The 12,453-nt window shown below is 42.7% G+C and overlaps 1 protein-coding gene across 1 annotated transcript in view; it reads right to left on the minus strand.

The window, feature by feature from the left end:
- Positions 1-619: 619 nt before the first annotated feature.
- The window catches only part of KCTD16 (potassium channel tetramerization domain containing 16), a 372,120-nt gene continuing 360,286 nt past the window's right edge, over positions 620-12,453 (minus strand). The window contains exon 3 of the mRNA XM_063928120.1: positions 620-1,957. Within this exon, the coding sequence (XP_063784190.1) occupies positions 1,506-1,957 (452 nt within the window). The 3' untranslated portion in view covers positions 620-1,505. The remainder of the gene's footprint in view (positions 1,958-12,453) is intronic.

Here is a 12,453-nt window from a genome sequence, read left to right on the forward strand (position 1 = left end):
ATCCAGCAGTCTTCTGCCACCTGATACGTATTTCAGTGTCATCTACTGATGTAGCTATGTTTATTTACCATGTACTTGTCCTATATTTTCTTTCCTGCTGTTTTCCTGTTTTGATTATTTGTTTATGTACTCTGGAATTGGGCGCTGCGGAACCCTTGTGGTGCCATATAAATAAAGGATAATAATAATAATAAATTAGCCAAAAAATTATATAGACTAGTAAAGGAACCTGGCATATGCCAGATCATCTCAGTCTCCACATAGATCTAGATAATCAAGTATGTACTCCATATAAAACTAAACAATACAACATAGTACTTTATGTTGGAGAATTATGAATTTTCCTCAGTGTGTGATTAACTTGATTCCACAGCTGTTCAAACCAATTAGCATGTTTCTAAAGTGGTGCTACCCTAGCACAGTTCGAACTGTCCGATACATACCAAAGATCCATTCCAGAGGAGCGTTGTAGATTTTATATCCTTACTAATATTTACATCACTTTACTGTATGAGGACAATATACTCATTATTTTAATTTCAACAGAATTGCTTGAACCTTAAAACTAAAATATTCCATCATATGTATGTACAGTATCTCTAAAATAGGGCAAAAAGCCAACAGTTAGTGCGTGAATGAGCACTTAAGACTTTATTAAGCACTTGCACATCAATTCATTTTTACACATTATTTGTCATCACAAAAGCCCTGTACTTTGCAAACATTGTTCATAAAATATTTGCTAACAAGGCTGAGTGTCCATTTGAATAGGAATGTTCCCCTACTTGGAGTCCACACAGGTGATAGATGTTTGTAGACTAAAATAAGGGTAGGGTTTTAAGTTCTCAGTGTTAAACACCATCCACACAGCTCAGAATCCTACAAAAATAGAGATTATGAAGCAGCCACAGATTATATGACCACACAAAGCAGCCATCTAACGTGAAAGAAAGATCAGAGTAACAGATATAACAAGACCAATAATTTATGCAGTAATATATTCACTAAATTTAAAATCATGATACAGATTTACTTTTTTTTTTAACTCATGTGACCTCCACCCTCCAGTAGGGAAACATGCATTTTGAAGTGATACTCTTCCAGAGACTTTCTTAACAAACACACGGACATTGAATTTGGAAAACTAAAAAATTAAAGAGAAAAAAAAAACGTAAAAAGCTCAGAAGCATTTGTTTATCATGTCTATTATGCTTGTGCTATTGGTGTTTGCAGAAACCATTTTGCTTAGATGTCAACGGAACATAATACATTGTGCTTCCATGGAGGAAAAAAATTAATACCCTGTAACTATCAATGTTAACACCTTCGCTGTAGGTAAGAATCGGTCAGGAATAGTGTAGATGGTAAAATACATCCATCCAGTAGGGGTTAAGGTGATTTATGTATATAGGCAGTAGTTTAAGTGTACATGGCAATCTACCATATTAACAATAGGTTTCATGTACCATAAAATTGTGTTTTATTCCCCCCACCCCCCATCTTTTCTATAAGTGATACTTTCGCAACAGGTCTGATTGCCATGAATACTTCCTCTCAGGAAACCTTTCTGGTATCTTTATCTTCATGAAATCCTGAATACACTTTTCTAGCTCTTCCTCAATGGAGAGCTTCTCCTTTAGCACTTTTTTTTTAGTTGTGTTGGACTCTCTGGACCCCGTTGTTAAAGTTCGTAAAAGGTCACTTTTCCGTCGGATTTCAGACTGCTGGAGAATCTGTACCGGTCCTTTCTTGGCTGGTCGATCTAGAGTTTGTATGTTGGGCTGGCGGGTCACAGGCCCACAGATGACTGTCTCTTGAGGAGAGCTGGCTTCAGACTGGCTGTCACAGCTGGATGTAGAGAGTTCATTGCAAGATGTTCCACTTTCACCCTCCTTGTCTCCTTTTGTGTTTTTACAGCAGCAGTCACAATGAGATGATGGCCATCTGGACGGCCCCCCTGCAAATAATCAGAACATAATGTAAGCATCTTCATATGTATGAATCTCCAACTTAACAGTTAGCCCAAATACAAAAAGCTTAAATGTTAATTATGTTAAAGGAAATTGACTCTTAAAATTATTTTGCTTGGCTGAAAGACACTCCTTCCCTTAGCTATTAGAAGTATGGGGTTTCCTGTCTGATATCTCAAAGGGACCCAAACTAATAATTCCTAATCTTACTAGGACTCAGATAGGGTTTTGATTAAAGCATATTGGAGATCTTAAGTAGCTTTTCTAATCAGTTTAATTGACAAGAACTGTATGACAGACCAGACTGGATTAAAAATTCTCCATAGTGATAGCCCTGGAGAATACATGGAGTGCAGGCACCAGTTACAAGTGTATATATTATTTTAGAACAAAACACATATGTGTACCCTGTTACAAAAGTCATGTATGTTTATGATTATTTTTTCATGAAATATATACTGTATATAAATATAAAACAATTGTAACCTTATAGGTTAAAATATTATTCTCTTAAAGGCTACACAATTATATAAAAGGAAAACAGAACCAGTTTTTAACAGGCTGGGCTACATACAGTAGAGGATGCAGTACCACTGTTAAGAAATCTATATGTCCACAGATAATAGGGAAAAGTCCTGGACTGTCTTATGATCATGTAATAAATGTTACAAAAGTCATGTATGTTTAAGATTATTTTTCATGAAATATATACTGTATATAAATATAAAACAATTGTAACCTTATAAGTTAAAATATTATTCTCTTAAAGGCTACACAATCATATAAAAGGAAAACAGAACCAGTTTTTAACAGGCTGGGCTACATAGAGGGTGAAGTACCACTGTTAAGAAATCTGTATGTCCACAGATAATAGGGAAAAGTCCTGGAATGTCTTATGATCATGTATTAAATGAAATTTAAAATCCTCTATACACTTTTTAAAGCCAACTACCATTCCTGACCTTAGTGGTTCATTTAACAAGTGATTTATCTCAAGTGATTAGTCACTTAAATGAATTATATAAAACCAAATGTACTTTAGTGTTATGAAAGGAATTGATTGATTGATTGATTGATTGAGAAGTTGATTGCGAAGTTTGTCAATGTAGTGCTCAATCACCAGTCCATCAAGTAAAGCCTGTTAAACTGTACATATACAGTAGTAACTCTGCAGCTCTGAAGCCTTGCTGGCAGACTAATCAGAATGTAACTAAATGTAGGATATAGCATACTCACAGTATTTAATGTTAAAAAAATAATCCTGTAATGACTAATATATTTCTATTTGTGTTAGGCCATAGAAATTATAGTGAAGTTAACCTATGATACTTTATTTTACCATGATTCGAGTGTGAAATTTTTTGCACGTCAACTACTATATGTGGTAGTGGTTCCCAAACCTTTTTGAATCATGGTGCCCTACAGTATCATTTTTTTTTTCATGGCACCCCTTGGCCAAAAGTTTCTAATTGAAAAATTTAGAAAGAAATATTAAATTAAGTAAATTGTATTTATATGTCATCCTTAGGTTCAGTTGTGTGGTGAGGAACAAGATTTGGTGCTGCTTGTCCACTTATGACTGACAGCCATCAGCACTGGTTTTGCCTATTACATTGACCATAAATAATTTGAATTGGTCCTGGACCACCAACTTAGGGCACCCATGCAAGTTGTCTGAGGCACCCCAGGTGCCATGGCAAACAGTTTGAGAACCACTGGTATATGGTACTGTATACGTTAGACTGAGATCATCAATAACCATCTATTTGAATATGTAGGTTGCTCTGCTAAATAAGCAGTGTTATACTCTCTATCTTGCTCTTTCTCTTTTCTTTTCTTAAATTATTTAGTCCATGACATTGTATGCATATACTGCATATATGGAAAATAGCACTTTTCATTATCAGTATCAGTTGTTACTGTATATGTTTCAACAACTGGACAGTACGTCTACTCACATAATAACCACATACTGTAATTCACTTGATACTTCAGCCCCACATAATCTACTCTTACATGGTAACAGTTCTTGTACATCCCACAATTGCTCTGTGATATACAATATCTCAGAGCCCAGTGAGAGAGCCGAATAGACTTGGATGTAAAAAAAATGTGATCTCATGTTTTTATGCTGATTTTGACATAGCTTCACTTCATATGTAACTGACATCTGGACATATACTCATATATACCTGCCAGGAGGTGTTTCTTTAGTGTGTCATGGGCAGGATGGTGAAATGATGATGATGACAATCAGCAGCTTCTCATTGGCTGATTGCATTTTGAACCCTCCCACTGACAGCACTCAGTTCACTAGGGTGGCTGGCATATCATATTAATTCATGGCCATCCTTTCGGATCAGGAATTAATTCGCTGATCTCTCTGCTGGGGGTCTCACATACTCACCCACCCCCGACCTGGGGGTCGCCACGGTGGTGGAGTTGGGCTCCTACTACCCTCTAGCTACTTATACCAACTCATACTACCAGAACCATCCCTTACATTCTCTACATTTGAGGTCCATTCCATAAGCCTCTTCCAACCTGTTCATCTTCGAGTAGCTGTCATTTACCGACCCCCTGGCATGCCCTCCAAATTCCTTGACAACTTTGCTTCCTGGCTTCCTCATTTCCTCTCTTCTGACATTCCCTCCATTATCCTAGGTGATTTCAACATCCCTATAGATAACCCCACAAAATCATCTGCCTCTAAACTCCTTAACCTCACCTCTTCTCTTGGTCTCTCCCAGTGGACCTCCTCCCCCTCCCATGTGAGTGGAAGCTCACTGGATCTGGTCTTCACTCACCTCCAACTCCCTGTTCCCCCTCTCCGACCATCACCTGCTCACTTTTAACCTCTCTCTATCTGCTTCTCCATCTTTACTACCTAAGACTACCATCACAAAGCGTAACATTGAGGCTATTGACACCACTTCCCTATCTTCCCTGTTTGACTAGCTGCTCTCTTCTATTCTCTCTTTCCTGCCCTGAACAAGCTACTTCCCTATACAATGCATCCCTTACATCTGCTCTTGACTCTGTCGCCCCACCAACCACTATTCACTCTCGAAGATCAACACCTCAACCCTGGCACACCAAATGCACCAAATATCTGCAAAAATGCTCATGTACCACATGACAGTGGAGGAAATCACGCTCTAAGGCCGACTTCCTCCAGTACAAATTTATGCTTTTTTCATACTTTGCTGCACTTACCCTCTGTAAACAATCTTACTTCAAAACCTCATCGCCCCCCAATCCTCAAACCCTCGATGCCTCTTTGCCACTGTCAACTCGCTCCTCTGCCCACCCCCTGCCTCAACTCCCCTCTTCACTTTCTGATCTTGACTTTCCCACCTACTTCACATCCAAAATTGACTCCATTCATCAGGACATAACATCCCACCAGAACCTGAGCATCCCCCCTCCTCCATTTCCCGACCCCCCTCTCCTTCCCTCCTACCAACTCTGACATCTTTCTTCCCTGTATCTGGAGAGGAAGTCATGGTCCTCATCCAGTCCTTATCCCCCTCCACTTCCCCTCTTGACGCTATTCCCTCCCGCCTTCTCCACTTCCTCTATTCTTCTGCCTGTTCCCATTTTGCCCATCTACTCAATCTCTCACTCTCATCAGGCACTGTCCCTTCTGCCTTCAAGCATGCACTTGTCTCCCCTATTCTTAAAAAACCTACCCTTGATCCAACCAATCTCTCCAACTACTGACCCATCTCTCTTCTCCCTTTTGCCTCCAAACTCCTTGAGCGTATTGTCTACAACCTCCTCACTGTCTTTCTTTCTTCCCACTCACTGCTTGACCCTTTCCAGTCTGGTTTCTGTCCTCAGCACTCCACTGAAACTGCCCTCACGAAAGTCTGCAATTACCTCCTTGCTGCTAAATCCAGGGGCCACTACTGTCTGCTTAGTCTCCTTAACCTCTCTGCTGCTTTTGAAACTGTAGACCACCCTCTCCTACTGTAAATCCTTTACTCACTTGATTTACGTGATACTGCTCTCTCCTGGCTGTCCTCCTACCTTTCTGACCGTTCCTTCTCTGTCTCCTCTCATGACTCCACCTCTCCCCCAACTTCCTCTACCAGTAGGTGTCCCCTAAGGTTCTGTTCTTGGGCCTCTCCTTTTCTCTCTCTACACATCCTCATTAGGTAAGCTCATTAGCTCTTTTGAATTAAATATCATCTCTACACTGACATTACTGAAATCTACCTTCCTTCCCCTGACCTCTCCCCTGACCTCCTTACTCGTATCTCTGCTATCTCCTCCTGGATGTCCCAGCGCTTTCTTAAACTTAACATGTCTAAGACTGAGCTGATCATCTTCCCTCCCTCCTGCATAATCTCACCTCCCACAATTTAATTATCCATTGATGGAACAACTATCTCCTCTAGCCCCCAAGTGCGATGTCTTGGAGTAATCCTTGACTCCTCCCTCTCCTTCAAACCACACATTCAGTGCCTCTCACAAACCTTCCATTTCCATCTAAAAAACATCTCCAGGATCAGACCCTTTATCTCCAGATTGGACTACCGATATCTCCTCCTATCTGGCCTCCCTCAAAAATGCCTCTCTCCACTCCAATCTATCCTCAGTGCTGCTGCCCATCTCATCTTCCTCACCAAACGTACTACATCCAAATCCCCTCTCTTGCAGGACCTTCACTGGCTACCCTTCCCATTCAGAATCCAATTCAAGCTTCTCACACTCACCTACAAAGCCCTCACCCACTCTTCTCCATCTTACATCTCTAACCTTGGGGGTCATTCTGACCCATTCACTCGCTGCATTTTCACGCAGCAGAGCAAACGGGTCCCTGCTGCGCATGCGCCGTAGTGCGCCGGTGCATGACAGACGGCCGAAGGCCGTAGCAGGGATGTGATCGCCTCTGCCTGATTGACAGGCAGAGGTGATCACTGGGCAGGAGGGGGCGGAACAGCGGCATTTGGCCGCCCTTTCGTGGGTTTGGTCCGGCCAACGCAGGCGTTGCCGGACCGAACAGGGGGCGGGCCGAGGCGGCTGCTGCAGCCTAGGGAGCGAGGAGTATCTCACCGGCCAGCACGCTAAAGCTGCACTGGCCTGGAACTACTCTTGAAGTGCAAAGGCATCGCTGCTGTGCGATGCCTTTGCACTTCTGTGGGGGGGGGGCGGCACTGACATGCGGGGTGGGCTAGCCCTGTGCTGGATGTCACACGCATGTTAGTGTGAATGATTGTAGCTGTGCTAAATTTAGCACAGCTACGATCAACTCGGAAATGACCCCCCTTATCTCTCTTTACATTCCCACCCATCCTCTTCGCTCTGCTAATGCACGCCATCTCTCCTGCCAACTGATTACCTCCTCCCACTCCTACCTACATGATTTTGCATGTGCTGCTCCCTATCTCTGGAATGCTCTACCTCTCCCCATCTGACTCTCCATCTCTCTACAAAACTTCAAACGGGATCTCAAGACCCACTTCTTCACCAAACCCAGTCAACTCTCCTCCTAACCCTCTTGTCTATGCTCACTGTCTACGCCTTCTGTGTCACCCCAGTCTGTTAGCACCTCACCTTTTAGACTGTAAGCTCGCAAGAGCGGGGAGTTCTTTCCTCATGTGCCTTTCCTTTTCTTACACTATCTTATACTCCATACTCCCTTTGATGGCACCTAACCCCGGGTTTTCTATACCTGTCCTATATTGTCTTGAACTGTAAGTGCTGTTTTCTTATTTGCTCATTTGATTATGTACTGTGTAATGCGTGCTGCGGATCCCTTGTGGCGCCATATAAATAAAGGATAATAATAATAGTAGTAATAATAATAATAATAATAATAATAATTCCCATTTGGTTTTTAAAGGGGAAAACAACAGATTTTTGTATTTAATTAAATGGAATTTATATTAAGCATTTGTATTTGTATTTATTTAGATTTTTTTTATAGTATATGCAACTTCCACATTTATTAACACTTTCAAGAGAATATTCTTTTGTTTGTTTGTTTCTTTGACACTTCAGTACGTTAATATACTATGTACAAATGAGGTAATCCCACATTCGCATTTACTGTTAAACTTATCCAGCCCCATCTCAATGCTATTGGGCCCTACACACTGGGCGATAATACTGAAAGATATGAACGATCTTGTTCATTAATGAATGAGATACCGTTCATATCTTTCAGTGTGGAGGCACCAGCGATGAACGATGCCCGCCCCCGCACTCGTTCATCGCTGGTGCCCCGTCGCTTGTGCATGTAGGCCAATATGGACGATCTCGTCAATATTTGCCTGCACTGCTATGGAGCCGGGTGACGGGGGGAGTGAAGAAACGTCACTTTCCCCATCACTGCCCCCCCCCCCCACCGCCGGGTCGCCCGTTTCAGCCGTCGGGCAGCACGGCGGTGGATCGCAAGTGTGTAGGGCCCATATCCCTACACTGTCTCTATGCTTTGTGGAACATAAATATACACATGTGCTACTGCTGGAGTAAACCTGGCACATGTGCTAGAGCTGTAGAATCCAGCACATCATGAGGTATATACAACTCAGCATACTCTATGCACAGAACTTTGTTTTTTTATGTGTTTTTTTTACTGCTTATGCTCAGTATTCAGATGCTTCCAACTCTACATGGGCCCATGTGTGGCTAAGTGAAAAATAAACATACTGTACAAGCCTACATTACATTGCGTTCATTTAGTAATTAATGAGTTTTGCTGCAATCAAATATTTATAGTGTATGAATATTTTTTTCTGAAAATTAACTTAATTGTACAAACTGTACTAAAACTCTTGTAACAGTGTTTGGGTATTCTAGACTATGTAATCTGCATTTTGAAGTGTGTATGCATTAAGCAAAGTTGTACTGCACTACACAATAGCTATAGATGTCATTATATAAGTTGGCATAACAAGCTTAGTAATTATACAAAGTCTGAGAACAGTCTGACAAAGCAAGAACAAAGGCCCTCATTCCGAGTTGTTCGCTCGTTCTTTTCCTTCGCATCGGTGCGATTTTCCACTAACTGCGCATGCGCAATGTTCGCACTGCGGCTGCGCCAAGTAAATTTGCTAAAAAGTTTGGTATTTTACTCACGGCATTACGAGGTTTTTTCTTCGTTCTGCTGATCGTAGTGTGATTGACAGGAAGTGGGTGTTTCTGGGCGGAAACTGACCGTTTTATGGGTGTGTGAGAAAAAACGCTGCCGTTTCTGGGAAAAACGCGGGAGTGGCTGGAGAAACGGGGGAGTGTCTGGGCGAACGCTGGGTGTGTTTGTGACGTCAAACCAGGAATGACAAGCACTGAACTGATTGCACTGGAAGAGTAAATCTCGAGCTACTCAGAAACTGCAAAGAAAAATATTTTCGCAATATTGCGAATACTTCGTTCGCAATTCAGCTAAGCTAAGATTCACTCCCAGAGGGCGGCGGCTTAGCGTGTGCACTGCTGCGAAAAGTGGCTAGCCAGCGAACAACTCGGAATGAGGGCCAAAGTGTGAGTCTTTCCTAAGATAGTTCCTAACAAATGTGGTAATATATTTCATCATAAAGCTAGGTTTATAAGGGCAGACAGGCAGTTTGCCAATTTTACTATAGTGCTATAACACACAAATACACAGTTTTACACAGCTGAGGTTCTTCACTCAAACAGTCACAATGGTCACTTGGCCTGGTTCCAACTATTTATGAACAGAACACTTTCTTGACTCCAGTTGGCAATTTTGGGTCCCTTGAACTCCTGTATGGTGGAAACCAGCTCTCAGTCGACAGACTGTATGTCCCATGTCTGGTCCAGCAACTTACATCTTCAGCCTCCAGCAGGAAACCCTGCAACTCCACCTTGATCTCTCTACTGACCACACTGGGGGTGTTTAATAACCTTTTCAAACAAACACGACCAATCCAACAACTATCACCCTATTTACAATCACAATCAATCCATACGTGATCATAAATCATACAGCTCTGTGACAGATGTAATTCTATCAGTACAACACCATCTGAACACCCTGGAGAAGCAAGGCATGTGAGGAAATGTCATCTTATGGAGGAGGGAGCCTACCAGTCTGCATACACTCAGGCCAGGAACATTTATAGACCCAATCTTACACTTGTTCTATAAACAGACCTGACAAATCAATATTGGCTAAATTGAAAGTTATTTAATTCTTGCCTTAGGAAAAACTATTGAGTGACACTTTGTAAAACCGGCTGTGTGAATTTGCAAGAAACTTATACACGAAGAGTATTGATTTCTGCTTGTGTTGGCTAGTTTCTGAAATGCTTGCCCTTTTCATGTGATTTCTGCCTGATTTACCTTTCTCATCAAATAAAAGAAACCTATTACAGTATCTTTGTTAAAAGAAAATCTCTATCACTTGAATATACACATTTTATGACTTGAGACTTCCAAACACATCAGAAGAAAATGTATATTTTATCTCTAGAACAGTTCAGTAATGCCCCGTACATACGGGGAAGATGTCTGCTGAGCGATCTAGCACAGACCGCTCAGCACACATCTCTCTCCCCGCTCTGCACTCAGCGCAATGTGTACTGAGCGAGGGTGGAGGAAGGGGGGGCGCTCATTTCACCCAGCAGTGAAATGAGCGATCTCACTAGATTTAGCATGCATGCATGCCAAATCTAGAGCCGGCGATAGCGGTGTGCTGGACAGTACATCGCTGTCGTCGGCACCCTACACACGGAGAGATCCATGCTTAATTTCTAAGCAATTTAGTCAGATTATATTAGAATTTAAGCATGGATCTCTCCGTGTGTACCCCCCTTTAGAGTAAATGCCATTATATTCTTGAAATTGACAATGAGTAATCAGAATACATAATCTTAACATCCTGGTTTCATAAAGAGTTGCCTTTGGCATAATGATCTTCTTGTATCACTGGAACCGAAACCTCATATCATGTATTATATCACTAATGCCGCTGTCAGACATGTGACCTGGGAATTTGCCGGGTCTAACAACAGGGCTGGTTCTATCATTAGGCAAAGTACATGGCCACGTAGAGCGCCACAGTGGGGAAGGCGCCACCGCTGCCTTCTTCATTTGACTGCCTGAATCCCAGAAGCAGTGCCCGGCAACAGCCTGCATTCTGGGCCTAGCAATCCCACTGACTACATTAGCAGCATTGAGCCTCGGCCAGATTCTCCTACAATAGAAGAATCTGGCCAAGGTTCGATGTTACCAATGTATCCCAGCAACAGGGGGGTGTAAGGTGCTCTATAATAATTGCAGGAATTGTATAGTGCACACATATCTGGGCACAGCTGTACTGGGCAGTACTGTTCTAGGGGGACTTGGCGGGGCCCACAGATATTCCAGTGTCTATAAGTGTGGTGCTGGGCACAGTGCTCAATATCCCCCCTGCCCCACATCACTGTCTCCATCTGCCAATCATCACGCGGGACCGGGCCTGTTATCTACTGCTTCACTTACACTGCCTGCTGGGCTGCACAGCAGCCCTCTCCCAGCTGGATCTCTTCCCCTATGGGGAACACTTGGAGGACCGGCTGCTGCCAGACGGGGACGATGAGACCTTAGAGCTGGTGAAGCTGGCACAGCCACTGCTCTTCTATGAGACTGATCTGTCAGGACTCTATGTAAGTGCCTGACCCCCCCTCATCTCTGTGTGTATAATGTATGTAAGGTATACAGTACAGCTTATCACTCTGTGCTCATATATAATGTACCCAGATCCCCCTCATCTCTGTATGTATATACAGCACATCACTGTGTCTCTAAACAGTATGTAGTGTACACAGACCCTCTTCTCTGTGTATGTAGTGTACAGCAAATCACTATGTGCTTATACTGTATATAATGTATTGGGAGTACTACTGTGTGGTAAGACCACACCCCTTTTTGCAGTGTGTTTCTTCACTGCACACTGTTGCTTTATGCAGCTTATCAGATCTAGGTGCACCAAAATCTATGTTTGCTTATAAACAAACTAAACTTAAGCCTGCCCTGTCTAGCAAGCAGAGGCGTAACTAGGGTTTTCGGAGCCCAGGGCAAGATGAAGAGTGGTGCCCCCTCCCCCCAAAAAAACAAACAAACCCATAAACTTAAAAAAACTGAAAAAATGGGCCACATAAATTGGGCATGGCCACGCACCAGAAGGGGCATGGTCACATTCCAGAAGGGGTGTGGCCACTGAAAATTGGGCGTGCCAACATGACTATCACCTACCCCCTGTGTCGCCTCTCAGCACACTATCACCTCTCCCTTGTGTCGTCTCTCAGCACACTATCACCTCCCCCTTGTGTTGTCTCTCAGCACTCTATCACCTCCCCCTTGTGTCGTCTCTCAGCACACCTTCATTCAATTTTTGCACATAACGGCAGTAGAGCCCCCTTTTTACACAGTACGCAGGCAGAGTTCCCCCTTTACACAGTACGTAGGCAGAGTCCCCTTTTTACACAGTACACACAGTGCCAGATACACATTACCTCACAGTGCCAGATACATA

The sequence above is a fragment of the Pseudophryne corroboree genome, chromosome 6 (genome assembly GCF_028390025.1).
Source record: "Pseudophryne corroboree isolate aPseCor3 chromosome 6, aPseCor3.hap2, whole genome shotgun sequence".
In the NCBI taxonomy this organism is placed as follows: Eukaryota; Metazoa; Chordata; class Amphibia; order Anura; family Myobatrachidae; genus Pseudophryne; species Pseudophryne corroboree.